At 38.3% G+C, this 24,360-nt stretch overlaps 1 protein-coding gene across 3 annotated transcripts in view; it reads right to left on the bottom strand.

Annotated features, from left to right (window-relative positions):
• MPPED1 (metallophosphoesterase domain containing 1) overlaps nucleotides 1-24,360 on the bottom strand; it is a 62,521-nt gene that overhangs the window by 36,670 nt on the left and 1,491 nt on the right. The window contains exons 1-3 of one of the 3 annotated variants that reach the window (XM_017745859.1): nucleotides 21,113-22,388; nucleotides 13,159-13,421; nucleotides 8,019-8,200 (exon numbers count right to left, since the gene is read on the bottom strand). In XM_017745859.1, coding sequence (XP_017601348.1) covers nucleotides 8,019-8,200; nucleotides 13,159-13,421; nucleotides 21,113-21,175 — 508 coding nt within the window. In that variant the 5' untranslated portion in view covers nucleotides 21,176-22,388. Of the gene's footprint in view, nucleotides 1-8,018; nucleotides 8,201-13,158; nucleotides 13,422-16,786; nucleotides 18,233-21,112; nucleotides 22,389-24,360 lie in introns of those variants that run through there. The other 2 variants (XM_017745860.1, XM_017745861.1) reach the window with 2 other exon arrangements.

Genomic DNA, 24,360 nt, shown 5'->3' with positions numbered 1-24,360 from the left:
TTTCCTCCATCAATGTAATTTCTTGTTATTTGAGATTATTTTACTATCAACAAGCTCAGGATATCATATTTAACTCATATATAGCCAGATGTATTATCATCTTACTGACTTCTTCACTTCATCTGTGGAGTTTTTGTCAGGTTACAACAAATCTTTCTCAGAAAGTTTCTTTGCTTTCATTTGTTCAGTGTAAGAATGTGACAGCAGTTCTGGTAATAGAATATGTATGGGAATATATATATTCTTTAGCTAGGAACATCTTTGTTTATTCCTTTCATTACTGCAGATTACTAATTAAGAAAATCAACCGAACATCTAATTTTTGCATGTTTATGCACCAATTACAAAATTATTGTGGCAATTTTTAACTTCCAAACTCCAGTAGGTTCTTTTTATGGCGAACATAATTTTCACAAAATAACTTGAAGTGCTGGGGAACCATTGCTTGAACTACAGGCTTGATAATGCAGCCTGCTGAGCAACATTGTCTGTTTGCTATTTCTCTGCAGCTGAGCTTGTTCAAAATGGGATTCTGTGTGCTTAAGGGCTCATCCTGTTCTATCAGCAACCCAGTAAACCAGATCAACACTGCAAATAATCCAAAAGCAAATTCATGATGTCCATACACCAGGCTCCCCTTGTACCAAGTGAGGCATCTTTATCAACCTTGGACCTCCTCTGAAGCTCACAGTTGTTATCAACTCCCAACTTTGCCAAGCTAAATGCAAACTTGTACAGGCAGATGTGCTTTGCTTCTCTCCTGGTATTGTACTGAGCAGAATTTTTAGTATTCATTAAAAGAAGTGACAATCATGTAAGTGCCCACTTAATGCTTCTTCCCTCTCATTTCAACCTTTTAGAATACAGCAGTGAGTGATACAGTGGAAAGACTGCATAACTGTCTCAGATTGCTTTTTAGCATCTTTTTGACAGTTCTGTGTTTAAACACTGAGGCTGATGTCTGGGAAACTCACATTAACATACTTTTTGTATGGTGTGTAATCTGGAATAATACTGTAAATGAACACTCCCTCCGAAGTCATCTGTAACCTTCCAGCTCTAGCCATTCTTGCATTGAAAAAGCCAGTAATTATACCAAACATTAGAACAGCAAACACATAAAACACTGCTCACGTTGGTAAAACAGGATTCCTTAAAATAGACAAAGGCAAATCAAACTAAAAAACCACCTGATAATAATCCAACTTAGACTCTTTGATATACTGTGGTGTTTTATAGACACCCACACACGTAATAATTGGTCAAAATTACTTCTTAAAGGAAAAGTGGCTTCCTTTTAGCTCAGTTTATTTAATTACCCTGTAATTATGCAGAACCAGCCCAATGCATAACTAGGCCATTAGAGTAGCTGCAGTGAGTCAAGACAAAAGGTTACGTGGATCTGCACCTTCTGGTCACCTGGGGTCTGTAAGAGATGTCTACAAAATTGCACGACTGCAATGTCTGCCTCAACTGAACCTTCCTTTAATGTGTCCCCTTAGATTATGGCACTTGATGGCTCGAAAGCCACCAACTATGTAAGTCACAGGGTCCGTTTGCATAAGTTGTTGGGGTTTTTTTTACTTCCTGGGATAGTTATAGTCTTAAATTTTCTGAGGACATAAATTCCTACCACAGCTTTTCTGCCCCCTGAAATAATCTAGTTTTGGTTACAGCTTGTATCTGGGGACTACGAAAGGGAAGGAGCTGGGAAAACTGAGTTAAAAAGTAACAATTAAAAAACGTTTTACACTTCCTACATGGATCTCTGTGCACACTGATACAGATTCCTATTCAGATCTTCAGATCCCACGGAGGCGCTTTCAGCATCTCCCACTTGTCACCTTCTGGAAGGGAAGACTACAAAGAGCCGTGTGTCATGTCAGCGTACGAGGTGCACAGCACTAATAACCATGTTTAATGTTTGTGTACAGTGCTGCACAATAGGTGTTCAAAGTGCTGTGCTGAGAATAATTAATCCTCCAACACATTCATGTGGTAGGTGGATCAAGCATCATTTTCACAATTTCACAAGGGGGAACAATAAAGAGGCTGTCAAATCTGAAGATGACTAACTAGAATTTGGTTGCCTGTCTTCCTCAGGCTCTTTCAAATATCTCTGCCAGAGGCAATGACAGTTCACAGAATCACATCCCAGATCTTTCCAGTTCTGTGGTTGCTCACTTCTGGGCCACACTGCCTTCCTAAACCTACCTTTGTCTGCTAGTCTGGGATAAGACTGGGTATTTTTATTCACTTGCTCATTTGAGGGGTCAGGGGGGGTCTCAGTATTTATGAAACCACAGACCCAGAACCCTGAAGTTTGGCTACTTTCCAATGCATTAGTGGAAAGAGGCAAGCTCAGTATTAGTACAAGAAATACCCCAGAAGCACACGTGTTTGAAAGGAGGAATTAAAGGAACAATGCTTTAGCACCCATCACCTCTACAGCTTCTCACCACTGGCACAGGAGGTGTACATAGAAAACAGTTGCTTTGGATCATCTGCCCAATACAGGGATGCAACAAATATTGATGCTGAGACTCACAAAAGCCATTTTAATATTCTGGAGCTCCTAGGACATCCTAACTTGCCAGAACTGGAGAAATACTGGGAGAGGGTGTTGTAGTGCACTTTTCTGTGTCTGAGCCTGGGATGTACAAATGCATCCGAGCCACTATACATTTAAGAAATGCAAGAAAAACCAACACTTATTTTTTAGTATGCCCAGTCTTTTAAAATTGACATCTGTTCTAAATCCCTACACAGCTCAATGTTTTTTACTGCATTTCCAAAGCCATTCTTTTGTAAATAGATAATTAGTGCTTAAATACTTCTTTCAAGGGGTTTCTACATTAACATTAAAATAGTGTAATTACCGATGGTCAAAATGGCATGGCTACAATATATAAAATCTAATTCCTTTTGCTGCTCTGAAGCTGATTTTTTTCATCTTCAACATGATTTTAATCTGTTTTAAATGTATTACTGAACTTAAAAATATACCTGTTAAGAGAGGAAGAAAAATAATTACCATCATTTTACAAAGCAAAAGTAAAGCTAAGCCTAGTGACCACAAGTTTTTCTGAAGATCTTTTATCAAGAACTTAAAAGTAGAGATTATATTTATTGACAAATATCTGATTCTGTCTACAGAATCTAATACTACAGGATTAGGTCAAATACAATCAAATTCTAGAAACAGCTAACTCTAGTAATGATAGTTACTACACTTGGTAGGCATCTTCACTCTAAAATATCTTTTGGTCTGAAATAAAAATATATCCTTCATGCTGAATTTGCCTAGGTCAGTTCCTGAAGTGCATGTCAAATAATGTAATCCTTTTTTTGTGTGTGTGTCTGTGTTTGTGTGTGTACAACATGCATGTAATAACATTTCCAGGAAAATACTCTGAAGAGCTAATTATTGTTTTCCACTACAAGTCCAAGTCACTTTCTATTTTTTTTATTTCCAATTTACCTTGAACTTGAATCTCAAATAGAAACTCTGTCTTAGAAATTGGAAAATCTCAAGCAAACACACTGAAACCATATACATTATAAAATGTGATAGTTTAAGTAATCTTTCCAATCCATGCACAGAAGAGAATTCTCAGAGAAAAGATGGAAGTACGTGTTGCAGCTTATACCACAGATCAGCTATTTAGTTAAATTTCCAGGAAAGTAACCCACAAGCTCAAAGTGACAGTGGGTCCTGGAGCATACACAATTTGGAAATGATATTACAGGCTTGAGCAAAGGGAATTACATGAGTAACTGAGCCAAGCAGGCAATTTCCAGTGCCAACAATATGGGAGATAAAAAATAGAGATGGTTTTGGAGTCAGTATTTGACAAGTGTACTAAGGCAGGGCATGCATCTTTGTATTTGTCCTACAACAGATTTGATTGATATGCAGGTAGGGAATAAGGGAATAAATAAAAAAACCGAAAATAATGAAAAAGCTGCAGATTATTTTTGTCTGTTTGCAGTGTTGTCATTAAAATCCCCTGAACATGCTGGAAAATTAGCACATGTTTGAAGTCACACCATGCATTCTTATAAATTATCAGAAAGTTCTGTTCAGTCCTACCATAAAACATACCTTGTACTTTGTTTTTTTCTGATTTTCCAAAACTGAGTTTTTAAATTTGGAAGAAAAATACAGTAAGAGAACAAACTAGCTAAAAAAAGGAAATAGTTGAAATATGATAACAGGAGAAGGGTCAGTTCAGAAAAAAGAAAAGGGAGAGCAATGAGCAGGTTGGCACCATTTGTATGCTTTATAAACTGACTATTCTTCTCCTTTTCCTTCAATTTTCCAAGTTACTCTGAAAAACATCAGCAAAATAGAAATCTCACCTGCAAAATACATCATGATATTTCATGACTGGGCAATAAGAGGACCGATGAAACTGAACATAAATTTATGCAGAATAATTCAAGTACTGGAAAAAACTACACAAACTACAGATGCAGTGATGGCTTCTGAACTAGGTATTACCATTCAGGAAAGAGTTCACAGAATTGTATTAGGAAATTCTGTGAAAATGCCATCTCATTGTTCTGTTAAAAACAGAGTAATCCACAACACCAGAAAGGAAAGGAGAACTAGGAAATTTCATTATGCCAGGGAATAAATCTGTAGTGTTCTCAGAACATGTGCAGTTCTGGTCTCACTCTTTTTAAAAGGATGTGGAACAAAGAGGTACAAAGAGTGACACAGATGATCAAAGGCATTTAAGGACTTCTGTACAATCTTCAGCCTGAAAATATCCTAAGGGAAGATATGGAATGAACCTAAAAATTCTGAAGCAGAATAAAGAATGATAAATTGTTCACTTGCCTCTTCCAGTATTAGGAAATACCAAATCAAACTAGTGGATGACAGGTTCAGAATAAGCACAGTTCACCACACCACCCCTATCATATTCTGGAACTCTGATGCAAAACTGTGTCTGTGCTCAAACTTTGCACAGATCCAAAAGGCAATTAAAAAACTCAGAGAAGAAAAATCTATCTAAAAAATAATAATTTTAATAATTAAAAATTAAAAATTAAAAGTAATCCTGGACTGCCTACCAGAGAAGGCTGAGAAAATAAATACATCCAGTGATCACCAACATTTTAACTCTTCCACAGAGCTAAACATCAACCCAGCCCTAGTGAAACCTCAACTCTCTCCCTCAGAAAGGGCTTAGAGAAAAAGACACATGAGAGAAAACAATTAATTACCAGCAAAAACAAACTGAAATGAAGTAGAGGACTTTAGGGGTCACAAGTATAAAACTTGGTGACTAAAGGGCAGCCAAAACAGAGCACCTGGGCTGCCAGCCCCAGGCAGGGACAATACTGGGATCGTGAGCAGCATCATCTGAGCTGGTACCGGCCTTGCTGGGTACCCACGGACAGTCAGAAAAAGAGAACAGATTTTAGGGGATGACTCATGCAGCCAATGTGCCTCTATTAGCACAACACTTGAGCATGTGCTTGATAGAACCATAAGGCCCATGGAAGTTAATGATGGTAATGTAAAATAAATTTTCCATCAGAACACGCACAGGAGTTTTACATAAAGCGCAAAGATAAAATCTGGACTTGCTGAAGGGCAAGTTCATCTGGAGAGATGAAACAGAGATAGACCAGAGTGGCACAGACACAAGAGGGTATGGCAGAGCAGAAAACCGAAAGGTAGGCATCAACGCTGCACATGAAGACATGGAGCAAAAGCAGGAGGAGGATTTGTAACTCGTGCTTGGGGGGGAGCTGAGATCAAGGGAAGGTGTATCAAACCTAGTGTTTACTGCAAGGCATAAACAAAGTTGTAATCTAATGACAGCAGCAGACATGGATTAGACAAAGAACAAAATAAGTGGGAAAGCAAGCCCTGTGCATGAAGGAATAAACAGGGAAATCTGGCAGCAGCAAGGAAGGATGTCAGTGGAGGAAAAGTCGGTGCCAGAGTCTGTCAGTTACTTTCTCAAGAAACCAGTAAAATATTAAGGAAGAAGAAGGTTGGGTTGGCTGTGGAGCTGCAAAATTATGGAAGGTACTGGAAGCAGCTATCTAGAAAAATCAAAACTGTTGGAGACTAATGTCTTCACAAAAAAATGGACAACCAGCAAAACCTTCTGAAATTCCTTCTCAACAGGAACGCTTTTAACCATTCTCCCACTTACTGCAGATTTTGCAAACACTTAAGATATTCAAGAGCTGGTAAACTGTTCATTTAAAACAAACAAAAAAAATATTAAAAATTTAAGTTAAATCTGTATTTTAAATTGCCAAGAAATGAAACAAAAACCTTTTAACTTGCTAACTTTCTGTATCTCAAAGATGTTCTTGCAAAAATATAACTCGAACCACCAAGATCACCTTTTCCCAAGCGCACGCTACCATGAAATTGGAAGCATGCCTGAAAAGTCAGAAAATTAAGCCCTTTTTTTTGGAATAAAAATGATGAAGAGAACATCACAGAAATGCCTTGGGAAATCTCCCTACCATTCTGAGAGGATTTCAGCTTACAGACATCTTCAGAACAGTGTACAGCTGTGACCAGCAGGGAGGCAGATGGAGAACCAGAGACAAAAACTGTGCAGCAAGCAATGTGCACAGCCCCATCCTTGCTCACCAGCAATATCCCAAAGCACTTCTCTTCCCACACCAGCAGATAAATAAAATCAGGATTATTTAGAAGGGGTAACCATATGGTTTGAATAATTTGTAAATGCTATTTTCAGCACATTACTATAATACATGGCAGAGACCTACAAAATAGGGTCAAAACTTGCTGTTTTATAACCAACCTGTTCCATTTGGGTGCAGAGACAGAGTTGATAGCTCTATATCAATTTATTACTTCCACATGCTGTTCCTAACTTCAGAGTCACAGAACAAAACAATTGTTCCATGTGGGGCATGTTATTGGGTTCCTGAGCTCAAATAAATATTTATCAGCCTTGCTGATAATTATTTGCTTGTAAATATTTGTTTAAATTGTGATGTCCTGACTTTCCTTTTTAAATTCCATTTCAGCCTACATGCATCTGTCTGCTTTGTGCTGTCCTAGTGCGGAATGCTGCAATATGTAGAAAAAAAAAAGGAAAAAAAAAAAGAAAAAAAAAAGGCAGGAAAAAAATGCAAAAATATCAACTACAAGAAAGAAAATCGACATAAAAACTTGAAATCCATTACCCTTAAACTGTGTCCTTTCCCTCTCCAACTCCTTCATTCCCTCTCACCTTTTTTTTTTGTTAATGAAGTCTCAGAATCCAGAAGCAACTTTTATTCTAAATTAAGGTATCTGCAATGCTGCAGGAACAGCACTGATGAGGGTTTTTGTCTGGATACAGTGCATGCTTTCCAATTTTCAGTGTCTTTTTTTTTTTTTTAGCATATACAAAACATTGCAGAAGCACACGTAAATCATCACTCTCTTGCCCAGTGGAACAGAATTTCAGTTACCAATGCCAACAGTTGCCTACAGAAGGCATCTACATCTGGTCTGCTACATCCAAGGCAGCAACCACAGGCACACACGGTTTGCTTTGTTTAGAATTCATCTCTGTGGCGCAGCTGAGCCTCAGATATAAAAAAACCCCAAACCTATGAGCCCTCTGGGGTTAAACAGACAAATGTTTTCAGTCACAACAACTTTTTTGGGGAGGCAGCAAAGCTGTAACAATGTATGGAAGAGATTTTATGTAAATCATTAAAGGCCTCCTGACTTCAATTGTTGCTATCACCAAGAAGTTGCTTAATGTATACTTGAGAGTGTGAAGGCAGAACAGATGAATAGTCTCACAAATCCTATTTGCTCAGTTGGAAAAATGCAAAAATATTTTTCAAAACTAAGGAAAAAAAAGACTCTGATTCCCGCTCACTGCCATTCAAATTTAAAAGTCAAATTAATATTCATGATTTCTGAGTGCGTGGAGGTTTTTAACTGGGAGGCAGAAGGGGCAGACACGATCAGTAAACAAATTTACTTTCAAATCCACACAGAATTCAATACCTACCTAGCCACTCGTTGAATTTTTTTACTTCACTAGGAAGTCCCAGCTCAGTAAAATCACCAGCATGTATTAACACATCTCCATATGGCATTTGGATGGGATCAGTTCTTGAGTGAGTATCAGAAATACAGACAAATCGTGTATATCCTGGAGGCTTGGGAGCGTCATGGGGCACCGGATCAACCCTGCAGGAAATGCATCATAACAAGGTTATAAAGTATTTACGTACTTCTTAGTGTCTGCTTTGCAATTCTAATACTGCTTTTTACCTTTACAAAAGCTTCCACAGACTTCTAAATCTGCCTGATGGAAGGATTTATTAACACAAACCTAACACTAATGGGAGGTGTAAAAGATCTTGATGTTTGCATCACAACATTTTCAGTATTTGTTGGGTAGATAGATTAATTTAAAGAGATTAAGGAAAAGAGATTGGACTATGGCAGTAACTCTGACACAAATACTTACAAATAAATCAAAGGCATTGCCAGTTTCAAAGGAATACTACGCCATTTCATTGTTTAAATATGATTACACTGTACACAGGGAAAAGATTTACTTCAGATACATAAATGCATTTAAATGCATTTTTTTTTCTAATTATAACTTCTTTTCTGCAAGTAACTCAATTCCAGCAAATTTAATTAACACATTTTGGAGATATGTTTCAGTGTGTTAATGTAAAGCAACATAAAAACTCTCCTAACAGCTGTAAATGTACGTTAAAGCCTGACTATTGTCAGGACAAAGTGACAACTTTCTGGGCTTAATTACACTAAATGAAATCAGATGCTGTGAGGGGTGAGGCTGCATTGTTCAGAACCCAATCTCTACATTCAAAACTGAGGAAATGAAAAGATCTGACCCAGTTTGATGAGGTTCACTTATAATTTAAAAGAGGAAATCAGAGAACACCTCTCTGCTATAGGAGGAATACTTATTTTCAAATCAATCTTTTTAACCTGAATCCATATTTTGTTTGAATACACAGAAGCAAATCTATATGCAGCTATACTGTATCTGCTACTCCAGTTAGGGAATTCTGCTGGAATAAAATCAAAAAGGTAGAGATGCAAGAGTTATATTTGTGTCACTAGAAACCAGAGAGATATACAGAATTGTTATGAACTATTTTATTTTTACAACATTTCTTTTGAAAGGACAAATAAAATTAGTTTTGTTCACTGATGCAGTACACAGTACGTATTTCTGTCCCTTGCTGGTTGTGCTTCAATTCAGGAGCTTACTTTTACATAAACAAACCCAGGGAAAAAAAATATAGAGATCTCTGCTATTAATAATATTACTTGTGTTTACTAGGTAAATTTTCAAAAATCATTTTATTGCTTAAAAGACATAAGAAGACATAAGATAATCTTTAATCACTTAATCTTTTCTCTGTGTCAAAAAATTCTATTAAATTTATAGGCAGATAAACTGAGGTGGTTTTGACAACCTCACAGGATTAGTGAGAGGATGAGGAACAAACCTAAAACATTGAAACCTTGTTAAATACAGAAAAAGGTCTTAGCATTTTCTACAATGTCACCAGAGTATGAACCAATTATTTTGTACCCATCTTTCCCATATAGGAAGAAGAAATATTGGGTTTTTTACAGCAAAACTGGAGGAGCAGCCTTTTAGCACAAAGACCTTATAGTTGTCTTTCTGAAGTTCCAGGTTTTGAGCAGAAAGTAGCTAAATATGAGCTGAGGAGTAAACCCAGCTGTGATCACATCCTACCTGATGAATGACATGCCAGGGGCATATGTAAGCAAGGATGTAGTGGGAACTCCAAAACTTGGGTGGCAAAGAGTGCAGTGGACTCCAAGCAGCTGGAAACACCTCAAGTAGGGCACATGGAGAAGAGCAGATGAGGGAAAAGGGTTGAGATGTTAAAAATGCCTCTGTTTTGGAGGAGAGAGCTGCACAGGATGAGCTCTAGGGGAGGCAGCGGGGGTGCAAAGGAATGTGGGTGGTGAATGGTGGAGTTTAGACTGGAGGATTTGCCCTCAGGTGGGAGCTGTGTGAAGGACAACGCAGTCAGTTCACAGAGTTAACCAGGATGGTCGGATAAAAACGATGAGGGGCTGACCTTGACTATCACTGTAGATGTTCAAGCTAAAAGGATTAAACATCAGTCCAGTAAACTGAATTATTGCTCTCCCTGCCCAACACTTCCCAATGTGAGTTACAGATGGCATTACTAAGCCAGCTTTAAATCATGGATACTACCTTGGCAAATATAAGGATATGGACTGGTCTAAAATACTACTTTTTGTGGTAGGGTAGCCTTTAAGGCAGGTACTGCTTCTCCTTCAGAAATCTTTTAAAGCTCAGCACAGCAGTAAGCTGGGTGTTAGGGAGTTGTGTGCATCTCACATAGGAAGCTATGTGAAATGCACACTTACCATGGCAACCCCAAGCAGCACATAATGCACATGCTTTGGATGGGGATGGGGAAGGTGTGGACAGCATTTTCCTGGTTGCTGAGGTATGTGTAACTTTTAAATTCTGGCCAGAGAATTTTCGTGGGAAAAGTGCATCAGTACAAAAAAAAAAAAACCAAATAAATGAGATGCAGATTTCTCATGTTGAAGTGATATGCACACACTGAGACCATATATAGGTAAAAGCATATGTCAAGTTTCGCAAACACATCTAAGTTTTATTACTGGAAATAATTTCTGAAGGCTCAATCCCCATATTCTTGTGTAACGCATTCCCACAGCAGCTGTCACACCAACACCCAATGCACAGCTTGCAGCACGAGCAGAGGAATACAGATCTGCTGATTATTTTTGTGCAAATGCTTTTGTTTTTCTTTAGATCAGTAGGAAAACTTGCAGAGAAACTGAAAAGCAAAGTTGGAACATCTCAGAGCAAAAACACTTCTGGAGGTTCGTTTATACGCTAGATTTCAGTAGTTCATGAAGGAGCGAGACAGGCACTTTCCAGAAATGACTGATGGACTTGAAAACACTGGCAGAATTTACCCCCCTTCTTGTCAGAGGCAACCCAGTCATCTCACAAGCACAGGGATGCCGGACTACAACAGATCTAGGAAGGGCTGTCAGCATGTTCTGGGAGCTAAAACGTGAAATACGAAATCCAAACCTGCACAGAGGACCAAGGAAGAGCTGCAAGACTGAATCCAGAAGAAAAGAAGCACACAACCCTCCCCCTGCGTGGTTAAAGTAGTTTACTGTGAGTTCAGATGTTAACAGGTCTACGCGAAATGTTTATGATTGCCTGCAACATCACTAATGGAGGTATTTTGAACCATGTACAAAGACTTCACCTCCCTGAAGTTAAGGACAAAACTTGCACGCACAGAAGCAGGGCTAAGATTTCACCCACAACAAACATGTGAATAAAAGGTGCTTTTGTCACCCTTTTTGCGTCTACTTTTCCTTTCTTTGTTACTATTCTATTCACTGGTAGAAAAAAGAAAAAGCAATCCTGCTGGTATTCAGAAACATTATTTACTATTTCTGTACAAAGAGAAAGCATAGGTCAGATTGTGGTACATGTTTCAATTGATTTGGCCTGTTTTTCTATTTGCACAAGCTTCTTCAGTAGTATTAAGCATTCATGAGAGATTGCTAAACTCTTCTGAGGAACTATTTTCTAGGGATAGCTTATTTTCAAGTACTTGCTTGGGTGCGGGGTTTCTATCATGTAGTTGACTGCCTAAGCCTCCAGTAACATGATTTCTTGCTGGTTAGAAGTTTAAACAGCATATTGTTGAGAACCAAGTGAATACTAATAACTAACTTGTTTTCAGCCCAGTAAAACACACTCAGCTTTTAAGACCAGGAAACAAATTCCTGAGTGCCCAGGAGCTGTCTGAATATCCACAAAGAATAGCTAAGCCTCAACAAATCAGGCAACCTGCATTTGGCATTTTCATTTGTAAAAGTATTTCTGAACCCACATTTGTTTGTTTGTACTTTTTCTACCATTTGCCAGCTCTATAAACAAAAGATGTTTCCCAGTGTTAACATTCAACTCATTTTACTGTTTGCATCTCAGTAGGATCTAAAAAACCCCAACACAGACCATAATACACTGCCCCCAAAAACTCAGTGTTTGCTCACCATCTTGATATACGTGTTAGTCATCAGATTTTTTTTATATAATCTAATTTATACCGAAGAAGTGTTCACTAAATAGACATACAACATTCAACCAGTCACAAGTGCTGAGTTTTTTAACTGCAGACATCATGACCTATGTTTTTAAGTTATCAAATCATATTAAATACCAAAAAAGTAAACTAGGTGGCTATTTGTTCAGTCTTTCTAAAGGAAAAGGGTTCCCTTTTAAAAAAGGAAAACCAGCCATCTGATCTAAAGATAAGGCTGCTTCTCTCTTTAATAAACACAATAAAATGGTGCAGACATTTTTATTCCCTATAAAAATATTTTACAGTAGAATTTTATACTTAATTTATTTGTAATAGCTTTAGTGTTTTGCTCTTCCTTCTGGCTTTAAACTTTATGGCAGATTTCATTTCGTAATTATAATTCTCCACTTTACGTTACAAGTAAATCATCTAGAGCAGTTAATTTTACTGATGTTGTCATTATATAAGAAGTCAGAAACAAACACATTATTTTAATTACTCTTTAAGCACTTGGCATTTTAAGCACATTGGTAGGAAAGTAAGTTGTCGGATGGGTGCCCACAGTATTTTACGTATTGATATGATTTTTCCTTTGTATGCAGCTGTAATATAACCAACCAAACAGAATGTGTGCTGTACGGATCCAGGCTTGGTATTTTCAGCAGCTCTGTACATCAATATGCAAGTGCACAAAGCAAACAAACATTATAAGATTGCAGAAAGTATCATCCTTGTAGCATCTCGTGTTTTATTGCCACTGCTTGTTTTTTATTTCTCTTTTTAATACGTAAGTACTATGCATTACACTTACACCAGTAAAGAAATCTTTCTCCCATCTTTTAACAAAGTACTTTTCAAATGGACTGATTTTGTGTCATTATAGTAATTATTATTAGAAAGCAGCAAAACAGTGTTCTTTGAATTCTTTTTGACTGGTCCATCAAATACCACATCGACAAGGCAATAACCATTCCGAAGGCTGTGCTAGAGCAATAACAAAACTATAATACTTACATTTGCACATGTGGGGGCTGGAAGCGTCCCTGGTTAATGTTGTAGAACGTGAAAGCCTGTGTGGGGTTGGAGCTGTACTCATCCACCTCGATGATGAGCCGGCTGTGCTGGTGCCTCCTGGCTGCCATGATGTGGGACTGGGCGAAGGCCATGTCTGCGCGCGGGGCCGGCGCCCTCAGGCCACCATTTCTGCTATCTTCCTGCTCCAGGGGCGAGCACCATGACAGCCCCCGACCCAACCAGCACACTCCCCTTCCAAACACCTAGGGCAGATTGGAGAGATGCAGCATGACTGTCGGACACTTCATCTGCTTGGAATTTGCTTTAATACGAGGTGACAACGGAGGGACAAAGACCGACTGCTCAAAGAACCCATTGCAAACCTTTCCAGCTCAGTGACCTCATGGGTAAGGGGTGGGAAGCACATCATGAAAGTAAACTTGCTACAGAACATAGGGGCAACTTGCTCAAGTATTTCAGACTTTTAATCCAAACCCAAAAGACAAGACAGTCATTCAGAAAGCCACATCAAATCATAATGTTTTTCCAACACAGTCATTTACTTTCTTTTTTTTCATAGAACTGATGAACTTTGATTCCCCATCCTCCCTCAAAAAACCCCCACCAAACCTGAAACTGAATACATGACTATGCACAACTCCAATGCAAGTTAATTGAACAAGAACTAGTTTAACTAAATTTTCCCGGACTCTGTGACATTTATTACAGAGAAGCATTGCGAGTGCCTGTTCTTTACATCAACAGAAGAGTGAATGGCTTTCCATGCACTTGATCCTGGTTTTACATTGTCACTGAAAGAACTCCTTGAGGAGGACACAACTCCTTGAGTGAAGGACACAAATATGAAGAGCTCCCCTCTTCAAACACTTTTCAGTCAGTACTAGCCCAGCATTCTAGATTCACAGGAAAACAGCATGATTCCAAGGCTAACACACAGTTAAATGTTACTAAATATTAAAAAATGTAAAATCCATACAGGTTTTATGTTTGGGAATAAATTTTTCCCTGAAGGCTATGCAAGTCTAGAACAGCAGTACTGAAAATGGGTAGGGGAAGAACAAAGTGAAACCAACCGGAATGCAAAGAGTATCCCCTAGAAACAGCAGAAAGTAATTTAAATGTGAATTTTACTCTTATTTCCCAGTTTTAATAAAAAATGGATTATCAGCTATAAAGGTGGGTATTTTTACAGTATAACTTTGCATCCTTTTTAAAAGTTGTCTGACTTAAATATTGACTTTCATGCAAGCAGGGACTCTTTTCTTCTAGGGAATACAAGCAATCTGATTCAAAGACGTATTTCATGAATAGCCATGCTAGAATGCAGCAATTCACGTAATATGACGAGTTTTGGAGAGCAGGGCTAGAAGTGTTTTCGGTGGCCATGCTGATGTGCCTTTCTGCCATTCTGAATGGATCACTGTTGAGAGTGATGGATGAGGGAGACCTTCACAGTCACTCAAATATTTAAAGTTATGTACAAGTACTTAGGTCCAATTCAGTTTAGTGGCAGTCAAGCACCTAAGCATCTTTAAAAATCTGGGCTGCAGCCCTCTGCTTAACTACCACAGATGTTAAGTGCTCCAAGAAGTGGCAGGGTATTTTTGTTTGGGGAAATCTTGTTCTCAGGAAGCCAAAATGAAAGATTCAGCTTGGTTTTTGTTACTGGCTGAATGGCTGTAAGATGATGACAACTTGCTGTCACTAACAAGCCACAGCAAAACAGCCTCAGAATAAAGGAGCAGATTCCTGCATGCCCTCCCCTAGAACAGAGTGGTAAGGAAATGCTAGAATAACAACAAAGAAAATTTGGGATTTCAAACACTCTCAGATGCCGCGTTCAGGCTACAGAAGAAGCAGCAGCACAAAGGAATGTGCCAGAGCAGGGGGAGGGAAGGGAGGCATGATCCTTGTAAGAATAATCAAGTATAAATTGCTGCATTTAGGAAATAAGAAATTATGACAGCAGATGTGAAGAACCTTCCCTAAGGAGCTTCCTGTATTAAATGATGCATTTGTAAAGAAGTTTCAATAGTCAAGGTCAGAGATTTTACGAGGGGCAAACTGTTCTACGTGAACCTACTTCTGTTTGAAAGAAACTATTAGAACTGGTGACCTCTAGAAATATTCTCCAGTAAGAGAAATAATTTATGATTCCACATCTCTACATAAGGATTTCGAACTACCTGAAAAACACAGCCTTTTTTTTACAATTCAGGGATTATGCCCACTTTACCTACAACTGAACTGGGGTTATGAAGGAGTTAAGGCACTGCCTTAGGGACCTAGAATCTCCCTTTAGCCTTAGGAAGTTCTCAGGAGCCCACAGCAGCTGAGGAAACAGCTTCTGTCAGCCTCCTCTTTGGGTCCTGTCCTTTACAATTTATAAGTCAGATGTCAAATCTGCTGCAGAATCAGGAGATAAATGTGGATGTACCCCAATACCCACTCTTTGGCTCTCTTCCTCTTTCTGAACAAGTGGAATAACAATTACTAACACAATCTAACTCAAAAGACAATTTGAGTGAACAGAATTTGTTTGTGAACAGAAACACATCCAGTACACCACTCGACACATCCTTTAGTGCTGAAGAGATCTTTTAAGCAGGGAATCAACCCTTGCACACGGGAAAGTGTGTGAATCACACCATTAGGCCAGACTGAGAGAATGGCATCCATGGGCAGTCAGCAGAAAGTACACTCTATACACAGGTGAAAAATGGGAAGACAACCTATTTCCCTTGATGTAAAAAAAAATGGAAGGGGAAAAAAAAGATACACAACAGCATATTGAGCCTTCTGCTCAGTGACAGGAAAGGAAAGGAAAGGAAAGGAAAGGAAAGGAAAGGAAAGGAAAGGAAAGGAAAGGAAAGGAAAGGAAAGGAAAGGAAAGGAAAGGAAAGGAAAGGAAAGGAAAGGAAAGGAAAGGAAAGGAAAGGAAAGGAAAGGAAAGGAAAGGAAAGGAAAGGAAAGGAAAGGAAAGGAAAGGAAAGGAAAGGAAAGGAAAGGAAAGGAAAGGAAAGGAAAGGAAAGGAAAGGAAAGGAAAGGAAAGGAAAGGAAAGGAAAGGAAAGGAAAGGAAAGGAAAGGAAAGGAAAGGAAAGGAAAGGAAAGGAAAGGAAAGGAAAGGAAAGGAAAGGAAAGGAAAGGAAAGGAAAGGAAAGGAAAGGAAAGGAAAGGAAAGGAAAGGAAAGGAAAGGAAAGGAAAGGAAAGGAAAGGAAAGGAAAGGAAAGGAAAGGAAAGGAAAGGAAAGGAAAGGAAAGGAAAGGAAAGGAAAGGAAAGGAAAGGAAAGGAAAGGAAAGGAAAGGAAAGGAAAGGAAAGGAAAGGAAAGGAAAGGAAAGGAAAGGAAAGGAAAGGGCAAAGGGCAAAGGAGAAAGGGGAAAGGGGAAAGGAGAAAGGAGAAAGGAGAAAGGAGAAAGGAAAGGAGAAAGGAAAGGAGAAAGGAGACAGATCCTGCAATAAAAATAAAATAAATAGCAATCGTAGGAATACCCAGTGCTAAACAGAAATAATCTATGTAACACACAGGATCAGTAAGTGTAATTCAATAGCAAGCTGATTTCAAGCTCATTTCAGAAACATACACAGATGTCTTTGAACCTTACCTTTCAGTCTATGGTTTTCTTCCTGCATAAGTGATTGGCTGACTACTGACATTCTTGGTGTTCGACAGAACAAGCTGTCTCCTTCCAGCTTGACTGATAACCAGACTGACACCCATTACTCCCCTCTTTCTGTTTCCATTTCCAATAGTCCCCCAACTCATAACTTTTTCTCTCTTTTAATATGCTGAAATGTATTGCTTTCCCAAACCACAGTATAAAATGCAGCAGGGAAATAATTATCTGCTTCTGTAGCATGCAAGTTTTAAAATTATATGCCCAGCATTACCAACACAGAGAGTTAAGACTCAAATCCCCACAGCAACAACATGCTAACCATCCTCTTCCCCCAGACTTATGGAGCTGCGGGATGTCTGCCAGGGAAAAACAGAGAAATGTAAAAAGGACTGCAAGAACATGAATACTAAAATAAATATCACAAACCTGGCTGTTGGAATCACAGACTGAGAAAAAGCTATTAAATCAGCTAAGCCATCTTCTTACTGAAGGCAGGAATGTTCTCTGTACATTATTTTCCTGCTGTTTTCTCCAGCGTGTGCTCAAATGGCCCCAAATTCCACTGCGTACAGTGGACACTGCTCCAGCCTTCAGAAGGCTTCACATCAGGCCATGAACTGTGCGGGTTGAAACATCTCTCCTAAAGAATTACTGGACTAGGGAGGTAGGACTACCCAGACATATTTAAGTACTTTATGAGATCCTCAAATAAATCTTTGCATTAAGATTTTTCTTTAACTTTTTTCAGCCTGAAATTTCTGGTGTTGTATCTCACACCGTAGCATAAATATTTCCCCTTTTGCACAAACTTCCCAGCCTTTTTATGCATCCTATTTACCTTTTTGGGGTTTTTTTTCTCATTTCAAGCCAATGTTTTATTTTAATGTCACTTCCCCACTCACAGATTTTGCTTTATTCTAGGCTCACTCTCATGTCCACTGTCCCTCCCCATATCTCACTCCACTGTCCCCACTGCTCTCTCCATCATCCACCTTTTGTCTGAAGTCTAAAAACACCACTGACACTTCTTGAAAATACTTCCAGCAGCACACAATATGAATCCAGACTTGAAGCAACATGACTCAAGCAGATGTCACTGAAATAATAATTAGAAACCAAGATAAAATACTGATGATGAAAATGATATTAAAAAAAAAAAAGAAGTTACGAATTGGGAGAAAACTATAAAGGTGTTCTCTGCTGAGGAATGAACTTTGCTAAGTTGCAAACATCTGGAGGTCAAGAAGCACAATGTGACTGTGGCACATCCCAGCAAGACCTGAACAGGGACAGTTGCCAGATTTTTCACCACCAGTCAGACACAGAAAGAAGAGAACACTGGGACTCTCAGCAGTACCAAGGCCAGGGGCAAAGAGGCAGCTACAGAAAACGTTGCTCATTTTGCACAGACAGCCTGACAAACTGGGGTTTGGAGAGGCAGTGAAAGAACAAAATGTAGTATCAAAAAAAGAAAAAAAAAAGAAGCATTTCCATGAAGCTATAAAACATCAGAGCTGTATTTTTTTCAGGGAAAGCCAGTAAGACAAGAGCAGTAAAGTACCTTCAAGAGGAGCGTGAGACCACACGGTGACACACTTGCTTCTCGTGCAAAGCTCGGACACTGCTAACCAGGAACTCTTCCAAGAGCTTTAACAAGGGCCCAGGTCTTCCCTATACTACAGTGCCCTTCACAGACCACCAGATTATCCCCTACAAGGGGAAGTAGACCCTTTATTTAAACCCCCAAACAATCATTACAGAGTACTCTGCATCAATGGTCCAAATTGTCACAGTAACATTTTTACAACCACCAGCTTCGCTATCACAAATTCCTGCTTTTGCTTTAACCTCCTGACAAATGCTTGTTATAAACTGACCACCAGTAAGGGAACATACTGAGACGAGAAAAGAAACCACTTACTCTGAGAAATAAGCTGAAAATACTAAGGCTTTTTGCTAAAATACCCATTTCAGACAGTTCAGATAGAGGCCAATCAATGGAATCAATCTGCTATCTTCAGTTCTGCCACTGGAAAATGAATATTGAAATAATCCTAAAAAGGCATTATTCTGTGGGAAAGGATGAGCCAGGGAAATCACTCTGCAGATGAAAGCCCTTCCAGAGGGATATACTCTCCTCTTTCTCCTCTTCCTCTTCTGAAACAGAATGCAGGTCCTGGGAAACCAAAACCACTGAGCCTCCCCTTGGCAGCCTGGTGTGCTCACCTGAGAAATGAGGACTTTAAAGGGAAGGCAGTACAATCAAATGTCATGGAGTCACTTGTGGATTTTAATTTTGATCCTTCACACTTCTACCGATGGAATCATTAGGCTTCCTACACGAATATGATTTGTCGGAGACAGGAACATTTCCCATTGCATTTAAAAAATAACTAAAACTAAATATGCACTTCTAAGCCTTTTAAAAAAAACATCTGAGGTGGTTTTCTGTGCCAGCAAATCTAAACTCGATAACTGTTGTCAGTCAAATAATACTCAGTTCTCTGACCGTATCTTTTCCCTGGAAGTCATAGCTATTTCCACCCATATAAGCAAAACCAGGGGACATAATTCAGAATTACCTGTAAGCCTCAAAACCCTACTGGTTTTGTCCTCTTCCGTTTAGAACCTCATATTTCACATATCGATGAATACTTCAGTGCCTCATCATATATCGCATGTATTTGTTAACTGCAGATCTACAGGGCACCGAGCAATCTGGTTTCTAACATGCAAAAAAATCAGTGACTTCAATAAACCTCCTATTTCTCTATAATTCCAATCACCTTAACCTGCATTAAAAAAAAAAAAAAAAAAAAAGCAACAAAATCCTCCAAGGTATTTCTCGCCATTCTAAAATATACGTCATTGTTCTCCTTTGCAGGTTGTAACGACCTGTCACATACAGTATGAGAAAATTCTTGACTGAATTATTTTTTCCTTGAAATTAATTACTTCCTTTGCTCTCAAACATAAATACTGCACATTTCTCTCATTATTTTCTTTATAAAGAACACTAACATACTTGTGAGCTTTAACTGTCATGAAAGGATTATATGGACACAGCAAGTAGGAAATGAGATAAATTTATAAGGTTTTGGGACTGTGTGGTAATATCCACTTCCTTGAAGTTCCATCCAAAAATATACTGTACCTACTGTACACCAAAGTTCTGAGCAGGCACCCAGGAAACGGTGCAGACACTGAGTTCAGAAAACACAAAAATGGCACATTTACCTAAAAATCGAATTCTGTACTTACTTAAAGCAGTTACCACCTAGAAACCTTCTTTGTCAGTCTTATTTTGAATGATTGTATGATTTTAAATTACTTTTTCTTATTTTCCTACTTGGTTCCCAAAACTATGCAGCAACTGAATATTCTATTTATGAAGATTTAATTATATTTTGGCTCATTAGCAGTATCATTTTCAGAATCAATTTCTCATCCGTATGAATAAACTGTTCATTTATTCAATCTGAAAAATCAACACAACCTGATAATATTGCTTTGTTTTCACCTTAAACTTCTGCTTTACCATATAGCCAATATATTTGAAACACTGGAGTGCTCGAAGATTTACAAATAGACTAAATATTTGTCCAGGCTAAATGCATTATTGTAATCCTACATACGATAGTGCCTGAATGTATAAAATATTGTCATATTTCAATGAAATATTTAAATGGATACATTTTTCTTAAGTAAAGCCAAATCTTTTTCCTGAAAAAGATACTATTTTTGCTCAATACTACCTTTAGTTATCTAAAAACACCTGCAGAGGTAGCTAATCTATATAAGTAATTACCTCTAGGGAAGGAAATTTTAAATAAATATCTAAGAGCCACAGAAATCATTCCTCACTCTAAAAAATTTGCCTTAGTCTCTGGCAGGAATACATAATCTACTATGTTACTGTAAACCATGTGTATATATTCATACAGGAAAAATTAGAAGTCCCCAAATGATAATATTCATTTTAAAGGAAAATAGCCAAAAATATAGGTTATGTGGGGAAATTACAAAAAATGGATATTCCAACAGGAATAAATTAGGGTTGTAGAGACTTGATTCTACATTTCAGTCTGCAATTTGGGCATGTCATCTGGTTAAACTCCTGAATCTCTCAAAATATTATTGACTGAGAAGAAGACTATGTAAGTACTGAAACATATTTAAGACACAGTTTGGTTTAATTTTTAATTGAAGAAAGTTCTTTTTCTTTACTGTAGTGTGACAACTGGCCACATCCTCATTTCCTAGTCTAGTACAAGCCCTGCTGGCTGAAAGCCACTTGCCTGTGACACTCACTTTATCCAAACTGATTTCAGTGCAAATTGTGTAGAATAAATTCACAGGGTCTTCCCTCTTCATGCAGCAGCACCTCTAGGCTGTGGATTCATTTCTACTGCCAGTATTCTCATCTGATTTCTGAAAGAAATCTGATGTTAACAACCCTTGAGAGGACAACAGCACAAAAGAGAAGTGGTCTATGTATCCCCGTAGCTCAAGATGAATGAAATGCCAAAGTACCAGCACATATGTCAAAGGTGGGATGTAGAACACAGCTCACGTGTTAATATATTTATAGTGATACTACTTCTGAGATCAGTGTATCTTTTTTTACTAAGGCCTGAAGATAAATTATAAAATCAATCAAGCAAATCCTTAACAGCTACAATTTTGTCCTAGACACAAAACTTTGAAAATTAAGTACACTGTCGTATTACTTTTGCTGTTTCCACTTTTCCCTCATTTAGCTGCATCTATCCCATTGAAACCCTTCATGTCCTCTGATTCATGTCCACAGAGGGACTCACTGGGTTTGTTACCTTTATTTTTCCAGGTATTGCCTCCAGGACTGATGTAAGGAAAAAACAGTCAACAGTCACTCCTCCTACCCTGAAGTCATGTCCACAAAGGGCCCCCCTACGAGATAAAGAAAGGCTGCCCCTGAACTGTGGCTCCGAGATCTGTGCACTGTCCATCAGCTCATTCACCGGCTGCTTGAAAAACTCCCTTGAAAAATTTTATTTGCACTGGTGAAAAGATTTTCATGTGACATAAAAAAATGCTAAAATAAAACTACACAGTTTAGGGATGGAAAGTAAACGGCGATCAAAACGTAAAAATATTTGGGAGGAAAATAACCAAGTCCTGAAATGAACTCATCATACATTTTTTTTATTTTCTTCTCCCTTCTGTTTTATTTGATCAACGTGGTGAAATCTGAACACTTTTTTGATGTTGACATCGACATTTTATTGTCATTCTTGTTGAAGGTACAAGATGGTTAACCTCTGTCCGTAATCTTTAATCTACCCCATCCCCACTACATCAGGCAAGGTGTCTTGAACTTTTACCAAAATCTACTCATATTAGGGACAAAGTGTTGAGGGACAAAACTCAGAACAGCAATACAGTATAGAAAACTTCCAAGTAGAAATGTTTTGCTTTTCTACCAAAGAACCAGAAGAAAGGCTGTCCCACTAAGCCAAAATAATCCTTTCATTGCTATATATTATGAGTGTCCACAGACCAGGTGAAATCCAGCAACAAATGATGCTGAACACTGTACATCCCTACAGTAAAACAGCCTCTGCCCCAGATTACATTCTGCAGAAACTCAACAAAGGATATGGGAGGAAAACAATGTAGCACAGGAATGATCGGTGCAATGGCAGCACACTGTGTTCCTTCCATTTTCTTTTACGGAGAAGGAAAAAATAATGCAAGATTAGCATCACAAAAGACAAAAGTGGAAAGAAGATGGGATATGATAAGAGTCAGTGAGAGGAGGGAAAAGGTGATAAGGAATAAAGTGGCGTGCAGGGTGCTGGAGTTACACAGCACGTTAAGTGAAGTGATGCGATTCCGAGAGCAGGCAAAAAAGGAGGCTTGTGCAAAACAGCCAATTAGGAAAGCATGTAAAAAACAATCAAAAATATCAGTCACCATCAGCCTTCTTCATATGCTACTTGTGCAGCTGCTCTGATGGCTTCAATCTTTGGTTCAATGACAAGACCCTCGATGTCATAAGGGAAGCTGGGCTGACTGCATGGCAGAGGAATTCAATTTAAAAGGTGAAGAGGACACGCCACATAAAAAGTGAGCTTGTAAAGAAAAGTGATATACACTAAATACAACAATCTTGGTTTTAGCAGAAATGTACAAATTAGACATGTAACAAGTGAGGGCTAATACTTGCAGTTGAAATGTGTATCTGCATTACACCTCTCAGTCTGAGTAAAGATGAATCCTTACTACACTAATATTAGTCTGACACAGCATACAGCATATTTAAATGATATTGTGAACTCAATCTTTACTCCCACAGTAAATCATAGCATTTTAAATAGTGACTGAATGGAAGATGCTAAGATGCTAAGCATTTTGTGTTTAGCTTACTGTAATGACTCCCAAATCAGTTATGACTGCAAGTTACCACATGTATACCATGATGGCTAATTGTTAATCCTAATACAATTTCCACTGCCTTGTCAAATCACGGCAAAACTGTCACACTTGTTGACAGTTTCAACAACGAGGTCAAGCAGTGAGCAGTCTCCAGGAATGAACTGCTTTACCTCCAGAGGTGTTACTGCAGAAGCAGGGGACCAGCCAGTACTGTAACAGCTCTGCCACTTTTTGCAATAGATCTTATCAGGGACTGTCACTCTGCAACCTTGCCCGAGCATCACATTCTCATGCTATTTTATTTGTAATAACACAGACTGAAAAGATGATTTTCTAAGAGGAAGTTAAAGGATAACTATCCAAAGACCTTAAAGAACTCTCTTACATTACCAACTTTGCTTATATTTTGAAACATAACCTAGAATATCCAGGATTTAAAATGAAGCATTTCTTTAAAGTTAGAAATAACAATTAGAGACCACTTTGCTTCCAGTGCTACACTGAGTCTTATTTTGAAAGTTCATACTGTACATTGCAGTATTCTAATATTCCTTCATGTAACTGAACATGTGGAAAGGCTCTTCCTTCAGTTTACCTTGCACATCCCCTCTGAATTCTTCAAAACAAGATTCAGCAAGAATCAAATGGACTGCACTGAATTATTTTTATTATGTTTATTAACCAGCTGAGATGAAAACTGTTCTCATGGATGAAAAACATTAAAATTCTCAATTATGAATGCACTTTCTAATTACTATTTGATATTGTTTCCATATGTCTGAAAAAAAGAAACTGACTGGGTAATTGACTAAGCAGTTACCTGGTTTCAGGGGATTTGAGTCTCCTTCCTTGTAATTTAGTGGCAGAACTCTAGCTGACTTAAAAACCAATGATCTCTTTATACACTTTCACACGTTCTACTAAATAGAAAAGTCCACTTCTGTGTAACTCTTCAGGTCAGGAGGACTGCACCTGAGGCAGCAGATCTGAACATGTTTTGTTCCGAGAAGGACATTAGTCTAGAGGTTTTTTTCTGATTTCATATAGTACATTCAATTGAACAAATAGGATCACAAACAACACTCTATTCTATGAACCATTAACTGAAGAAGCAGAAATGTCAATGTCAGAATCATCTATGA

Source organism: Corvus brachyrhynchos, unplaced genomic scaffold (assembly GCF_000691975.1).
Source record: "Corvus brachyrhynchos isolate BGI_N302 unplaced genomic scaffold, ASM69197v1 scaffold209, whole genome shotgun sequence".
Classification (NCBI taxonomy): domain Eukaryota; kingdom Metazoa; phylum Chordata; class Aves; order Passeriformes; family Corvidae; genus Corvus; species Corvus brachyrhynchos.
The sequence above is the reverse complement of the archived record's forward strand: the minus strand, read 5'-3'. Positions and strand labels throughout refer to the sequence as shown.